The sequence below is a fragment of the Xiphias gladius genome, chromosome 4 (assembly GCF_016859285.1).
Source record: "Xiphias gladius isolate SHS-SW01 ecotype Sanya breed wild chromosome 4, ASM1685928v1, whole genome shotgun sequence".
NCBI lineage: Eukaryota > Metazoa > Chordata > Actinopteri > Istiophoriformes > Xiphiidae > Xiphias > Xiphias gladius.
The window spans coordinates 4,176,438-4,192,925 of NC_053403.1; the positions used below are offsets into that span (position 1 = coordinate 4,176,438).

Genomic DNA, 16,488 nt, shown 5'->3' on the forward strand with positions numbered 1-16,488 from the left:
GATTTACTTTTTTGAATCTGTTACTGATGCAGTGTTTTAAATCTTCTAAATCTTAAATATTGTCAGTCTTCCTCATTAGTTGTGGAGGAAGTATTCAGATGGTTTATCTAAGAAACAGTATAAAAATGCTCCATTACAAGTAAAAGCTCTGCATTCAAAATGCTGCTTAAAAGTAGTAAAAGTACTGTGCGTATACATTATCAGCAAAATACTTTTAATGCAGAATGGCCCCTTTCAGAGAGTTAGAATATTATATGTATTATATTATTGGATTATTATTAATGATGCATTAACATGTAGGCGACATTTCTATTTATGATTTGATCAAAGTGAAATAAATTTCATTTTGAACTAGTGCGGTGTTGGATAGTCTCATCTATAGCCATAGATTATATAGGATGATTATATTTCCTTGTATGTAGGCTGATAAATAAATGTTGCTTGGTAAAACTGTTTAAGATTTCTGCACACGAGGGGAGTAACAGAAGATAGAAATACTCGAGTGAAGAATAAGTTTGGAACAAAACCAAAAACAAGTAGCATTTAAAAGTAAGAACAAGTAACATATTAAAGCAGTAAATTATAGGTGTCATTTTATAAAATAATCGGTGGCTAATTCTGGAGTCAATTTACACATCACATGTCCATTCATTTGTTCACTGACAAGTTACAAGTGTGATAAAGATTCTATTTACTATTAAAGGAATAAGTTGTTTTTTTTTGCTCCCAGGAAAAAGGAGAATCCGTTGGAGAACTGACAAATGGAGAAAATCAGACCTGACAAGCATAAGGAAACGATAAGTGTGTGATCATCTTTTCGTACGTGCATGCGTACGTAGATAGATTTTACAATACGTTGAACTCTGCTAAAAACAAGGAACTAGGTTTTGTATACATTTCCTGTAAAGCGTGACCTCCCCTTTCCCTTTCTAAGTTTTATTTTTCTGCTCTTACAGCAAACACACCTATACATCCTAAAACCAGTAATATATGCTCTGCTCATTGTGCTCTCTTAACTGTAGCCCGGCGATAGAGGAACACACTGTTAACCTAAGATAAGATAATAGCAGACACCAAACATAAGTAGTCACGTCGGAGCAGACCAGTACATACATGTTAAAATATCTTCAAGAAGGAAAATGAACCGCTTTCTGTGACTTGTCACGTTGGAAGCTGTTCAAGGTGAGTGGTTTTTAATTGGCTTTGATGGTGCTCTCGATCCAGTCGATAAACTTGGAGACTCGAGCGTAGACGCCGGGTTTCATGGCATTGGCGCATCCCAAGCCCCAGGACGTGACACCCTGCAGGACATACCTGTTCTGGGAAAAACACACCAGGGGACCACCGCTGTCGCCCTGCAGGGAGAAAAAACACAGAACACGTGTGCAGTAGCAGAATGTATTTTCCGACTTGTTTCACACTTTCGGCGCGTTAGATGGTTTCTTCAGTTACTGTTCTGCCAGAGCTAGACTGTAAAGGAACACCATTGAGGCAGGAAGGAAGAGCAGTTTTAGGTCCTTGAACCAGAGGTGACATAGATAATGGCATATGGAGGTGAAAGCAAGCGTCAGCATTATAATCCTTACCCAAACTGACTGCTGTCAAATTAGATTTTGCAGAGCTTTTTCCTGTTCATTTTTATCGCACAGTTTACAACGCACAGTTTACAAAATTCCAGTCAAGTCCAAGGAAAATTATTCGGACATTACAGACCAGTAAAATAAAGCAATGCACAACTCTGTAGTTTTCTAAAATTTTCCCCAGGCTCCATAGTTTCTGAGATTTCCATACCTGGCAGCTGTCGGTCCCCCCCTCGATGTTTCCAGCACACATCTCGTGGTTTCGGACTCTGCCGTTCAGATAGGACGGACGATTACAGACCTTGTTCTCGATCACAGGGAAACCCGCTTCCTTCAGGACGCCGTCACCCCCCGTACCTGCAACACACCCTCCTGCAGTTATCCACCCATCCTCCTCTTCCTGATCATTCACACGCGGTCATGATCATTATCGTTACAGTTTGGGAAACTTCAGAGAACTTTTCGCTTGGGTTATTTAACGGGAATGAAGATGTTTTTACCAACACGCTCTACACATTCACAGTATTAGATCAAATGTGTTAGTGAGTATCAAATATTTTATTATACTATAAGATATTTCACTTCAGAATATCTTATTTAAAGGTACACTCCCTGCTTGTTATCTCACCCAGCTCACTGTTGCGCGTGAGTTTCGGAATATGTAGTGTGTCTTTAATTCAAAAATCAATAGATGCGATAAAATATGTTAATTTTTGCTTAAATATGGGGTCAATACTGATAATGTAGATTAGAAGCAATAGATAATTCCTTTCTTTTTGTCACCTTTGACACTTCATAGTCCACTACAAAATCAATAAAATAGTTTACGCAACGTGAGGGTCTCATTAACGTAAAGCTTTTCCTAGCCCCTTAACCCTAGAAACGAAGTCTTTTGAAAAAAAAAAAAAAAAGTGAGAACCATCCAGAATGTCCTCACTTTCCCAAAAAACGACCTCGCTGTCAGAGTTTAAAAACTCAAACTGGTCCCCTCAAAGACAGCAGCGCAAGAACAAAACGCAAACACATACGTGCGCATGACGTGCTGTACCTTGAGTTTCACCCCATCCGGTCACATAACACTCTGTTCCACTGCCGACAATATAGTCCTTCTCCGGCAGACAAACTGGCATGACTTTGTCATTTAGTAGTGCAGGTCTGGAAACGCACAAATCGTACACACACAGGAACACCAGTTTCAGTGGGAGTAGAAGGGGTGCAGCTAATGATGATTATTTTATACACTGGTTACTAATTGAACCTATAAAACACAAGTTTTCCATGCACATCACAAGCTCAAAATGACGTCCTTCCACTACTTATTTTGTGCGAACAGTCCGATAATACGAAGATATTCAAGTTACAGTGACATAAAAGCAAGTAAGCAAGTGAAGTATGAAAAGCTGTCAGCAAATGTCAGGTTTACTTAGTGCATGACATGTGATTAATCGATAATTAATTGACCGTTCGCTAAGCCCCCAGACTCATAGCTGCTGTTTCCACGCCTGTCTTCTATTCATCGCACTGCACTTTTTTCAGTTTACTTTAATGGAGGCAGATTTGCCACTCAGAATTCTCAGTAATTTTCAAAACGATCGGTCCTTGATTTCAGACAGAGGTAGACAAAATTTCAAGCCAGCGACTGTAAAATCTGACAAGCTGTCGCTGGCCAGCAAGTTAAGTTAACATTGGTTCCAGCTGATTGAAACTTTGTCCAAATGGGTAGGTCGGTAGGTAAAACATGCTAATGACCTGCATCTCAGATCAAGGCAGATGATCACAGTGTTCAGTCATTTCCTCATGTTTGCTCATGGCTTTTTTGGGTTTTGGAAAGGCAATTTAAAACGAGACACTTCAGTCTAGACTCTTTAAATGCCAGGTATCCAAAGCTTGACCAGCCAGCCGAATTACAGCTGCTGAGCTGTGATTGGACAATTGCTGATCGTGGGGAGAAGCTTAAGGAATGGTCATTTGTTTTTAGCTCTAAATAGTATAATCTGTAAAAGTAATCAAAGCATTCTGTAAGTTCTATGCGAAGGCGACTGGACTTGCTTGAGGTCCTTGAAGACGTTTCGCATCTCGTCCGAAAGGCTTCTTCAGTTCTAACGGACTAGCGGGGAGTCCCGGATAAATACTGGACAAATACTTCAAGCTAGTCCAGTTGCCTTCGCATAGCACTTACAGAATACCGTGACCTGGATGACTGAGAATCTTCACAGACATAATCAAAGCATTAGTTGTGCCGTGTCTGCAGAAGTGATAGAGGAGGCATAGCTGTACTTATAGTATCATGTATTGATATTTGAACTTGTATTAGTAGGGGTGGTAGGATGATTGGTCCAGTACTCACCTCTGCAGTTTGAGCAGAGCGATGTCGGCTCCGTTGGGTCCCAGCACCAGTTTGTCCAGTCTCCTCTCCTGTTTCGACGGCTCATTGGCTCTTTCTGTGTGGACACCCAGGATAACCAAGTAGGCTAAAGGCCGCTTCGACCTATATTACGTAAAATTTATAAAAATACACACTATTTATCCGGTGGTTGGATTATTACAGGATTTTGGTCTCCATGTGTTTTCTAATAGTCTCCCTGACCTCTCCAGGCAGTGTGCAGCAGTGAGGACCCAATTACTGTCAATCAGAGTTCCTCCACAGAAATGGTGGCCCATACTGATAGAAAGAGACAGGGAGAAATTTATTTACGTAGGACAGAATAAACACTCCAGTCGAGATAATGAACTTTTTTAGTGTTAGATATTCATTTCAAAGGTAAGAATAAACAAAATTCACAGATAGAGCCCTAGACATGCAGCGTCTTATTTTAAAAGCGTAACGTAAAATAAATAAATAAAATAAGAAAAAGATCAGTATAAAATACTATAAAATATCTGCCAGAGTCTACTACTAATATATTACCGTTCTCTATATGTGCAACTAAAGAAAACTAGTCTGGAAAATATAATATAGAGCTGGAAGTATTTCATCAGTAGAGACTTTTAGCGTCTCATGATAGTCAAATTATGTTTTTTCACCCTAACTATGGACTATGAACTGAATGAGACTCTTGAAGAAGAACACTACCCTCCTTTAGCAAAAGCCTCACTGTAATTGAAGCAAAATGCCGGCAGTTTGAAAGTAGTCCTCTCACTGGGTTGGATATTTTGGTACATGTTTTACACCGATAATAAATAATAAGAGGGTCATGCTCTGTGAAATAGAAGTTTTATTTTGCAGATTAAAATCCTTTTTGATTTCTTACTATCTGAAAACTTAGCCCCAGTTTCTGCTTCTCATGTATGAAAATACATCCAGGTCACAGAGGTAACCATTATTTTCTCTAAAACGTAATTAATCTGTGATGTTGGACTAAACCCTGAAGGTTGTTTAAAAACACTTACTCTTCTGAAGGCATTTTCAGATTCCCGAATCACTCTTTGAACCATTTGGATGAAAAAATATTCCAATCCGCTGAATCATAAAGAAGATTTTTAACCCGTTTCCCAAGTTGTGACTCTGTTTCCTATTCAGGTAGCCTTTAAACTTTGCATCATATTTTGCAAATGTGGTGAGTCTCCTGGAATCATATTTTAGTATTACTGTACTCACCTAGTCCGGAGGCTGATTTGCCAGGGCCACGAGTGAGGTTTAGACTCGCAGCCTCCAACAATGCGACCAAAACAACGCTTTGGTTTAAAAACTGGCGTTCCACAATTCAGTCCAGCTACAAAGAAAGTTCAGTCATGAATTCTCACAAGAGGAGTGAAATAAAAACATTAAATTTGTTTGAATTGGTGTCAGTTAACAAGGATAGAAGTTTATAACCTTGGATGGACAGAAAAATAGATTCTGTAATTAAATCCTGACCATTAGTTGGGACGAAATTTGTAAAGTTTGACCTGAGGGTGGTGCCAGAAAGGTGATGTTTAATCAAAATGGTTTATCCTCTGTACAGTGGCCAGTTTAACATATGTCCGACTCAGCAGCTCTACATTGTCACAGCTGAATCAGCTTTCATCAGTTTAAATTGTAGTTTGCCAGGCCATGGTGTACAGGTGCTTGGAGCTGAATAACTACTGAATTAGGGCTGCAAGTAACAGTTATTTCCATTATCTATTGAACTGTTAATCTGATTATTTGCTTGATTAATTAATTGATTAGCCTATAAAGTGTGAGAGGATAGAAAAAAATGCTTGTCAGAATTTCTGAGAGCCAAATTGATCTTCTAAATTTGCTTATTTTTTAGAATGACCAACAGTTCAAAACCCAAAGAGATTCTATTTACTATCACTGAAGGGTCAACATTCACAGGTTGTCATTTTTTTATTGGTTACCAAGCTTCAAGAAGGCAGGTCTTACATAAGACACACAAGAGATTTGCATGCTGCAGATTAATGCAAAGACCAGCCATTCGTTGATACCATGAAGGACAATGAATAATGACCATCTTCCCTGTTTTGGTTATTGGTTATTATTATGTAGTTGGCTAGTGTTTTGGTTTATTTTCTGTCCGTGTCTATTTGATAACCTCAATGAACTGAAAGCAGAGTTCAGTCTTAGGTTGTTAACACGAGAAGAGGACCTGAGCAGGGCTGGTCCGACCACACAGTCGAGTTGGACGTGAAATGAGTGGAGCGACTGCTGAAAGTAATTCAGGTAAGGCCTACACCTTTTTCTTGTTGATTGGCAACCAAAGCATTCGGGATACGTGATTGCCTGTTAGTAGCTAGTAAAGCCATAAGGCTTAGCAGTAACTACGTCCCCCAGACCTGACAACAAATTATTTTACCAGCGCCATGTGTGTGGTGACATAAGACAGAGAAAAACCAGAAAATATTCACATTTGAGAACTTGAAAGCAGTGAATTTATGGCATTTTGCTTAAAAAAATGAATACGATTAGCCAATTATTCTGTCGACCAACCAGTTGAAGTTAGCTTTGTAGTAGTGAGCTTTTCAGTCAGATTGCCAACATTAGCATGATAACACGTGATCAATTAGGATGGAGAGTACTAATATTTAGCTGTTAGTAGTTTGTTAGCATTCTAACGTTGGCATCAATCGCAAAGCGGAGCCGATGCTGAGAAGACTTTGATCATTTGTGTTAGAGGTACAAGCGAACATTTTGACCTGCTGGTGACAAAAGTTGACAAGTCTAGGAGATCACCAAAGTCAGTAGGATTCACCCTCTGGGGGTCATGAAACCTTGTACCAAATATCTTGGCAATCCATCTAATAGTTGTTGAGATATTTCACATTGGAAAATTTTTGGGCCGACAAACTGACCTTGAGACATGCAATTAAGAGTGGTTCCAAAATTAAATAAGGAATTGTAATGGGCTACACACAAATAGTGTTCACATACCACAGTCAAGGATCTGACAGTAGTCCCATTTCTTGTTCCTGTCAGTAGTGTAGCACCACGGTCCGTTCACATCGTTATCTGGGTTTCTGCAGCTCTGACCGTGACATACAAGGACAGAATCAATGAACTATATAAACTAATATTATGACTTTGCTATCTTTTAACATCAATTCTTTGATTAAATTAAGAGCGAAAAATCCACACTCCAAAACTCTACCACTCAAAATGGATAACAAAGGAACAGATTTACATTGCCCTCCAGGCCCTTGGTGGGGTGAGTTTCTGGGGTGAAGCTGCTGTGTTGGTGAGGACTCTGAGCACTCCAGGCCTGGCAGGTCACCCCGAGAACGGTGATGGAGGTTGGACCCCGGTATGTAATGCCATTTCCAATCTTACAGTCTATCACAGCAACACAAAGAGAAACAAGTGGGTGAATAAGGGACCAAAAACAATGACAAGCCATCTCAAAATCTGACAAACACACATTTCAAAAGCTGATTTACCTATCTCGACTGGGTTCTGGGAGGAGGGGACCTGGGAAACAGAAGTTATGGTAGGTGATACGCCTGAAGCAGCGGCGGAGCACTTCTCCAGGTTACAGTACTCCCAGCGGACCCTGGGGTCTGTAGTGTAACACCAGGGAGCCCGGTCTCCGTCGGGGTTCCTGCACAGATTCCCCCTGAGGTCCCTGTGGAAAGACAATATCTGGAACATCAGGACAGCAGGTACCAATAACCTCCAACGTTTTGTATTTTACTCCTAGAGACAAACCAGGATATATGTTTTTTGTTATATAAAACACTGCAAATGCCACAAGGGGGCAGGTTTTGCCTCTGACTTTGAAGTAGCTATAACTAATGCAGAAGTGGATGCTGTGTAACCAGATGTTGGGCTTATTCTAACCAAATATTCTGCAGTAATATCAATTTTAAGAAAAAATTCTCCTAGATGTGCCATGTTGATCTTCAAACTTAATTATTTCTGGGCAACTAGACAATTTCTTGATAACTTCTCGTATGATCTTGTGGGCCGAATCACAAGCTTGACTGTAGTAAAAAACAAAACAAACCCCCCCCCCCCCCAAAAAATTAAAATCATCCCGTAACACCACTTAAATTGGGATGAACCTTCCACTTCACTGCTAATACAACAAGCTGCTAATTTCTTGTGAAGATAACTACTGTATTTTGCACAGATATACAGGTAACACTTATGCAATATGGCTGTTATGTTAAGGCAATTATCATAAGACTAATGTTTTTTTATTCTATCTGACCTCTAGGTTATATTCCACTGTGTTGAGTAGTACAGGGACAAGGTAGTAAAAATGGCCAGACGGGTGAAATTATGCAGTATAATGCACTACTTACAGTGAAAACTCTGGTTTTCATAATTTTGATACTAATTCGCTATGCCTGAAATGTTGAGGCTGTCAGGCAGAACTGCAGCGCATGCAGAGACAGTTAGTACAAATCCAGATGAGTCAGCTTGTTGGAACGTTGTAGAACCCATGACAAGGGTTTTTGCTTGCCTCCAAATGGCCACTTAGTATCTTAGGACCACTCAGGCCATCTATGCGGTAGCCTCTATATTATATTTACATTGTGAAAACACGAATTAATCGTTCGCTATTGAAATGTCCTGTCAGCTTGAGTTGAAAAACAATGGTCAAATCTGCATTCTTAAATCTAAAATGTATTAGAAGACACCAATTGATGCTCACGCTGCGGGGTAGTTCTGTGGAGTTTTTCGATGGGTATGAGGGGTCATGGAGCTCCAGATTTGACATTTCTTTCCACTGATGGTTTCTGACGTTATTCCACGGTATCCTGACCCATCTCCTTCATAACAGTCTTCCTCCTCTGGTGGGATCACTGGGTCACCTGTAGCAAGAGGTAAGAACAAAGGCTAATTCCCTGGTGTATTTTCACATGAAGCAGAAAGACGAGATATATTTAGAGTCCTATACGTCATTATTTCAAACTCAAGGCTTGGTTGATGTCTCTTTCTCTTTTCTAGTATACCTCCATGACCACTGTCATTAACATTATAGTACCTGGGTAAGAAATTAAATTTTTATTTACTTCCATTAATCATGGTTTTGTCTACTATTTTATCCTTCCCTTGCAAATTTGATCTGTCTTCAAAGTGTATGAACAAATCAGAAAACACTACTAACCAAATGTGTAGATCATCCTACCTTACAATTGTAATTTTTTGCCCAAGTTTTCTGAATTGTCTGAATATGGTGCAGCTGTTTTTTTGTTTTTTTGTTTGTTCTTTTTTTTGTTTGTTCTTTTTTTTAAGCGTACGTCACCATCACTGACCACTGTTATACCTGGTCTGGGCGCTTCCCCACAGTTCGGCACATTGCAGTACTCCCAGGCAGTATCAGGGTCAGTGGTGTAACACCAGGGCATCCTCTCGTTGTTGGGGTTACGACAGTAGTTGTTTTCTAGGCCTCTGACAAATAAATACATGGTCATAATGAACAACACAAACAAAGATAAAGCCAACTTTTACTGTATTTGCTTGGGTTTATGTTTCTGGTTCCTTCCAAGATTTTTTAGTTTTATTCCATTTGCACCTCTGTGCTTATTTGTTTTGTTTGAACCACTAGTTTGTGGTGCTATTGAACTGTATTATGTCGTTCTGAAAAATGTTACTCATATTTTGTCCACTCCATTAATGTAAGTGAGAGTAGACACTTCCGTGGTACAGGCGCTCTTACTTGCAGGGGTAGTTCTCTGGGGTGCGGTTGTGTTTGTGAGGCGTCTGAGCCGACCAGTTCTGGCAGGTTTTGCCAGACTCTGTCACTGCGATCACGCCCCGGTACGCTATGCCTTCACCAGTGGCACAGTTCAGCTCCGGGACCATGGTGGGAGGCTCGGATGCTGAGGACAGAGGACGAGATGGCTTGGTTGCAGAACTCACAGTGACAACATGTTGACAAGGTATCAGTTATATTCTCCTGGAAATTAAGACCAAGTTTTTCGTAGTTGTGGGGTTTGATCTTCTAAAAACACATTATAAACAAAAGAAGTGGCAGACGAAGCAATGAACTCTTTACTGTCATCTGACAACAGCAACAGAAAGACCTCAGCAGCTGTGTTACGTATGGAAGCCCTGACATTTTCTTATACTTTTCTCACATTTATATGATACTAAGGTAGTACTGCAATGAATGATTCATTTCATTATTAATCTATCCATTATTATTTTGATAAATTGATTAATAGTTAAAGCCCCGCCCCTACCATTTTTGCCTAATAAATGACTTAAATGATTAATGGATTATCAAAATAGTTGCAGATTGGTAAAATCTATTAATTGTTTCAGCTCTAGTCATAATTGACAGTTTCTTGTAATTATATTTTAACGTCTCTTAAAATAAATAAATAAAAATACAATCATGAAAAAAAAGGATTTTCTTTCACAAGTAGCAGGAATTAGCTTCCATATCATGTTTCTGTAGATACAGTAGATTCACTCAGGTTTTGCCTTCAAATTAGGACCTCAAAGCTAAATGTCTGTATTCTAGGTGTAGTATAATATGATTTAATATTTTCAATGATCTTGCCAAATACATAAATAAAGAATGTATATAATAATGTATTTGGCATTATTAATAAATAATGTAAATTATGTATAAATTATTTATTTGTCTTTTGTCCCACAGGCTGCGAGCAGAATCAGCTTCACAGTTCAGTGATCCTGTAGCTGGAAGGGGTTCAACATCTTCCCCAAGCGTATTTCGGCAGGTATGAACATTATAGAAACGGAGCCCACACCTTTTGGCTTTACAGCGATAAAATAGAGGAAAAGTGAAGGAAACTTATGCAAATAGGAGAACTGACTGCAGCGGGGAATGGAACAGAAGTCCCATCGTTTGGATGGGTCGGTGGTGAAGCACCAAGGCCTGGAGTCTCCATCAGGGTTTCTGCAGTAGTTCTCCTCAAGATACTTCCCTGGAAGACTAGAGAAAGCATTCATTACAACTCCTTTAGCTTTAGTTTAGCTTCTAGAAAATCTGTTTTAATGTATTAAATCTTAAAAAATCCTGCTTATGGTTGATTTATAAATTCAAGTGTAGTTCACGTAGTCTTACGCTCTTGGCATGTAGCCGTGGTTGTGAGGTTTCTGGGAGTCCCAGCGTTGGCAGGTGAAGCCCTTTTCAGTGGTGGAGTTTTTTCCTCTGTAGTCCTCGCCGCTGCATTGTATACACTCCTCTGTAAAGGAACAAGCACAGACATCACACTGTCATCTGCTTTATAATCAATCTGCCTTGGCATCATGTGTGCACGTAGGTTTTTATGTAACTAGAATTTCTGATGTGTATGCATACAGAAACGTTTTATTTAAAATACATAGGTTTGGAAATTAGATTTCTGTATCCGCCTCCTGCCAGACGACAAAATAATAGAAACAGCTTACAACAAAATACAATAGCTATCAATCCACATCCCCTCATCCTCCCGCCATCTTGGGAACTTTGAAGGAAGCTATAGTTAATAGCGCAGAAGAGTAGGTAGTAATTACAGACATACAATTATATGATCCTTAGCATTATTACTAGTAGACACAACCAGAAAAAAAAAAAGAATCTTGCCAGTGCAGGTGGGCACATCACAGTGCTCCCAGCGGGTGTTTGGGTCAGTGGTGTAACACCAGGGTCCCCCGCTGTCTTCATCTGGGTTTCTGCAGAAGTTAGAGTCCAGGTCGGCTAGGGGTTTGCTCTGCGGTGTGATACTGCAGGCAGAGACGTTGAGGAGAAATTATAAGAAAAGATACAAAAGGATATGATGTGATGAAAAATAAGGTAACGTGAATGCATACTTTGGCCTGTGTGGGTATTTTGCTTCCCATCTCTGACATGTCTTTCCTGATTTTGTTTTGGACTTTGTTCCTCTGTAATCTCTTCCTACTCCATTTACGCACTCCAGGAGGTATTCTAGGAAAAAAAAAAAATGTCTCATACACCAAAGGACACTGTCAGCATTGCATGTTTGATCATTCAAATTAAATCAGCCTGATAATGAGTTGAAATGCCTGTTGATGAGTTCACTGTATAGTGCACTGTAGAGTACAATCATGTAATTATCGTCTGGTAATCAAATTTATCAGACAATTCTCTGAGTGAATCATTTATCTGATTCAAGTGAAGTTTTGGTTCATCCCCAAAATTTTAGCGACAGTACTGTTTAACATGTGGTCCCTCTCTACTGTGTTTGCTGACACAGTCCAAACACCACTGGTCATGCAACATGGGCTAAACATTAACTACAGTGTGATGAAAACAAAAAGTATCATGTTAAATCAAAACTGGAGCAGACTTTGTAGACCTTTCAATAGGGGTCAAAATTGACTAGAAAAAAATCAAAAGGACTTGCCTTGGTTTTCATATAAAGCTGCACTGGTTCTACGCAGGATTGACTCTGTTTTAGAGTTTGCTGCTGCTGTCCAACACTCTTGATCCTTTTCAATATATAGAAACGACCTGCGAAAACACAGCCAGTGTCAGGTTGGGATGCTGAGCCTTAAAAGTGAAAGTTACATTGTGATGTAAGTGTAAATGTAAAATTTGTATCTTTAAAGCGTGAACTTGCTTGCAAGTGAAGGCTGTTTCAGTGTTACATTTGGTGGCACACTCTGCCACAGTATTTACTGAATACTCTCGCTTGTGCAGCGACAGGATCCACGCCCCTTCCGTTTTGGTGTAGCCAGACACCTCAGTACCACTCACTAGGATCAGGGACACAAAAAATTATTTCATCGTCAAATATACGGTACATAAATTTTCACTCCCCGCATGAACGAACGTTATCCAAACTCGAACCTGATTTTAAGGTTTTATGGTTTTATGTGCGAGGCAAAACAAAGTAAATGTTTCAAATAAACAAGATAAGAACAAAGTTTAAAGTTGTGATATTCTTATGTTAGTGTAAAATAAATAGTGAATTGTTAAAAAAAGAATATCCTCCCCTAAACTTGCATTTTCAAATGTTAAGTAATTAAAGTAATCCAGCAATGTATCAAGTAAGAAAGGGGAAATAAACCAGTCAAAATCATTAAAACTTGCAATAAAAATGTGTAAAAGAAAGTATATCAGTAAAGCAATGGAAGGTTCAATGTGTAACCATATTTGAGAGTCTTGACACAATGGAGAACAAAAGGTAATGACAGCCTTGGCTTTTGTGCAGTGGCCTTTTTAGCCACTACACAACTGAATTTCTGAAAAGTCCCCACCTCTATCACCTAATTGATCGCTTTGCTTATCTAAGCTCTTCAGCTTTAGGTAGAGTTGCTCCCCTCAAAAATAAAATCAAATTCAAATTGCACAATTGAAAATTGCAACCTTGGATATATGCAACGATTGTAGCTGTAGCCACACAGTGGACCTGGACTTCAGATCCACTGTGTGGCTATGAATGAGCTTCTACTTCATCACAACATGTTGGTGAAAGACGCAAGAACACGCTACTTCTCAGATCTTATCAGAATCACTGAGAGAATCGCTGTAATCCACGGTTTTTATTCAAGACTTTCGATTAACAATTAAATCTTACTTTACAGTGAAAGTGGAATCTATCAGGGTCAATATAATGCCTTGTACAGCTTTCGTTAATGTTGATTCCCCAGAACTAGACACCCTGAGCCTCTTCATCCCGGTTTCTCTCACCGAAACGTTTAATATAGTATCTCACATGAAGGTATCCACTTGTCTATTGGATATAATGCCCACAAAGCTTTTAATTGATTTAACTGAAACAGTCAGGCCTTGTTTGCTCTCAATTTTTCAACAGCTCCCTGTCTCAGACTATTTCAAAACTGTTCAGCCACTTCTAAAAAAGCCTGGGCTTGACTATATGGTTCTCGAAAATTAATCAACCATTTAATCTCCAAAATACTTGATAAGAACGATCAAGGCATTTTATTAGACAGACTTAGGAAATGGGTGGGCATAACGGGCACTGTACCGAGTTCGATCAAATCCTATCTTTCAGAAAGAAACTCTTCTGTGTCCATTACCAACCATTTGTCTTTCTTTTTTCTTCAATCAAGTATGGAGTACCTCAAGCATCTGTTTTGGGACCAATTTTCTTCTCTTTTTACATGCTCCCATAAGGTAATACTATTCGTAGACATGGCGTTTCCTTTCACCGTTATGCTGACGACACACAGTTGTATGTCCCTGTTGAGCCCACATACCACAGTGTTGAGCTTTAACGAAACAGAAACTATTTTACATGCTTTTATCTCACCACGCCTGGATTACTGTAACAGCCTTTTTACATGCCTAAATAGTAAAATGGTAGGCCGGCTACAGACAGTACAGAACTCAGCTGCCAGGCTTTTAACTAGAGTAAACAGGTTTGAACAAATCACCCCTCTTTTTAGCCTCTTTACACCGGTTTCCAGTACATTTTATAATTGATTTGGAAATACAGCAGGCTGAATCAGTGCCTCCTTTTAGATCTAAGTTAAAAACTTACTTTTATCACACCTCCTTTCTGGATTCCATCTGATTCTAGTTTTTGTTTTGTTTATGGGTTTAGCCATTTTTAGCCAAACGAACCACATTTTTCATGTGGTTCGTTTAGTACTGTTATTCTCTTATTGCTATTTTTATGTGTTTCCGTGTTATATTTTATTTGGTCCTTGCTTTCTATGTGTTAAGCACTTTGTAACTTTGTTTTGATAAGTACTATAGAAATAAAGATTTAATAATAATAAGAAATTATTATTATTATTATTATTATAGAATCAAGTGAAGGCATATAGACGACAAAAAAGAATACAATGGGATCCAAAATTGAACCCTGGGGTACACCATAGCTAATATATTCGGACAAGGATGTGAGATTGAAAAATTGTATCCTAACTAAGCAAGTTAGATTTCAGATGTAGAATTTTTTACCCCAACATCAGTCACACAAACTCAGCTATGCAGGAGGTTCACTGACACAGATTAGTTGAGGGTGTCAAAAGCACACCTGCTGATATCAAACTGTTATCTGTTTTATGTTTATTGTTTAAAACAAAAGGGGAAGGGTTTTTTTTTTTTTTGTCATTAGGTGGATTTTGTCGATTTGAATGAGAAGAACCACTTTTGGCCAGTCACAGTCTTGTATTGTAAGAACTTAGTCTTCAAATTTGGTCAGTATATACAGTTTAAACCAAATTAAATTTATCTGCAAAACATCTTGAGTACCTATATATAACTAAACATTAAATACATTACAACACATTAATCTACGCCTATATTCATCAAATTCCTTGTGTCAATTAGAGGAAAAGCAATTTAGGACAATTCAGATAAAGTGCAGACTCTGTTTCAACCTTATACCCTGTCAGGGGTTTAAATATGATTTTTGAAATGTGATTCAAGAATCACAAGATTCAGATTAATTGCCTACGTGTTTCTTCTTCAATCTGTGTCTCAATAGTAATAAGAACAAAGTTTTAGTGCTTTCACAGTGAAGCAAATCACGATCATAATTTTTAATATTTATGGCAATCTATTATATATCATAATTAAAGACTTATCCATAATTATCATTCAAAGGTGTCATCACGTCTTACCAGTGCTGATCAGGGCCCCCAGGAGGAAAGCTGCTCTGTACAGGTCCATGGTGAGGCCCCTATACTAGCTGCTCATAGTCAACTAAGTCACAGAGGTACCTCCTGTTATATTACTTGGCTCCTTTGGGTGCTTAGGGAAGACAAATAGGAAAGCTCAGTCATTAGTCAATCATTGGCCGGACAAGGACAGTAAAAGAGCAACAGTTCAAAATCCTTGCTAAAGGGAAATTCTGGGTTGCAAAGTGTTGCATCGCAATATCACAGCAGGTCTTCATTTCTGCTATGTGTTGAATAGTATTAAATATTTTCCTCTGTATATGTACTGAGATGCACCGACAGACTTCTTGAGCTGCTCTGTCGCCCCTTTGCAGTTACAGTAGATTTAGGAGACCGCTACTGACCTCTGTGTCCTTTTAGATATCATGTGACCTCTTGTGTTTTCTCGTCAACGTGCCAGTTCTTTGTACGTCCATCCTCAGAATGCGTGTAAGTCCTGTGTGGTGTTAAAAAGGTGATTATAGCAGAAGTGAAAAGCTGCGTAATGAAGGGCATCTTTGATGGTAATGTGTGTCTGTGTGTAGTAATGTCTTTATGTATTACAGAGCTGATTTTCATTATACCGGTTAATGGTATGTGCTCTAGATCAAATGAGATCAATATATATAGTTAATATTCAGCTAAAAGGAACCCATGTCCTCAACTGCAAACATATGATTACAAAACTTTAGACTGTTCAATGTGTGGTAGGACAGACTAACTACTGTTCAGTTTTGGTAAAATTGTGCCCCCGGCTTTATAAAAAAAAAAACCAAAAACTTAAATTTTAGGGCAGTTTTTAGTCAAATTTTCAACTAAGTTAATGACGACCTTTCTGTGTATTAAGGATCTTTAAGAAGGCTCTTTGAGATCCCCCTCCCTAAAAACTGTAACTTATTACACTATTGTCACTATTCCTTTACAGATCTGTAATCG

The 16,488-nt window shown here is 38.9% G+C and overlaps 1 protein-coding gene across 1 annotated transcript; it reads right to left on the reverse strand.

Moving 5' to 3' along the window:
- Positions 1-218: 218 nt before the first annotated feature.
- Positions 219-15,970, reverse strand: plg (plasminogen). The gene is made up of 20 exons (XM_040125025.1): positions 15,918-15,970; positions 15,517-15,646; positions 12,540-12,675; positions 12,324-12,430; positions 11,770-11,884; positions 11,543-11,682; positions 11,042-11,162; positions 10,791-10,909; positions 9,665-9,827; positions 9,272-9,396; positions 8,657-8,816; positions 7,437-7,621; positions 7,184-7,332; positions 6,934-7,027; positions 5,179-5,293; positions 4,168-4,242; positions 3,928-4,068; positions 2,629-2,735; positions 1,792-1,937; positions 219-1,355 (listed from the first exon to the last, which is right to left on the reverse strand). Exons 2-20 carry the CDS (start codon positions 15,563-15,565, stop codon positions 1,194-1,196), a joined length of 2,409 nt encoding a protein of 802 aa, XP_039980959.1. The 5' UTR covers positions 15,566-15,646; positions 15,918-15,970; the 3' UTR covers positions 219-1,193.
- Between the last annotated feature and the right edge of the window lie 518 nt (positions 15,971-16,488).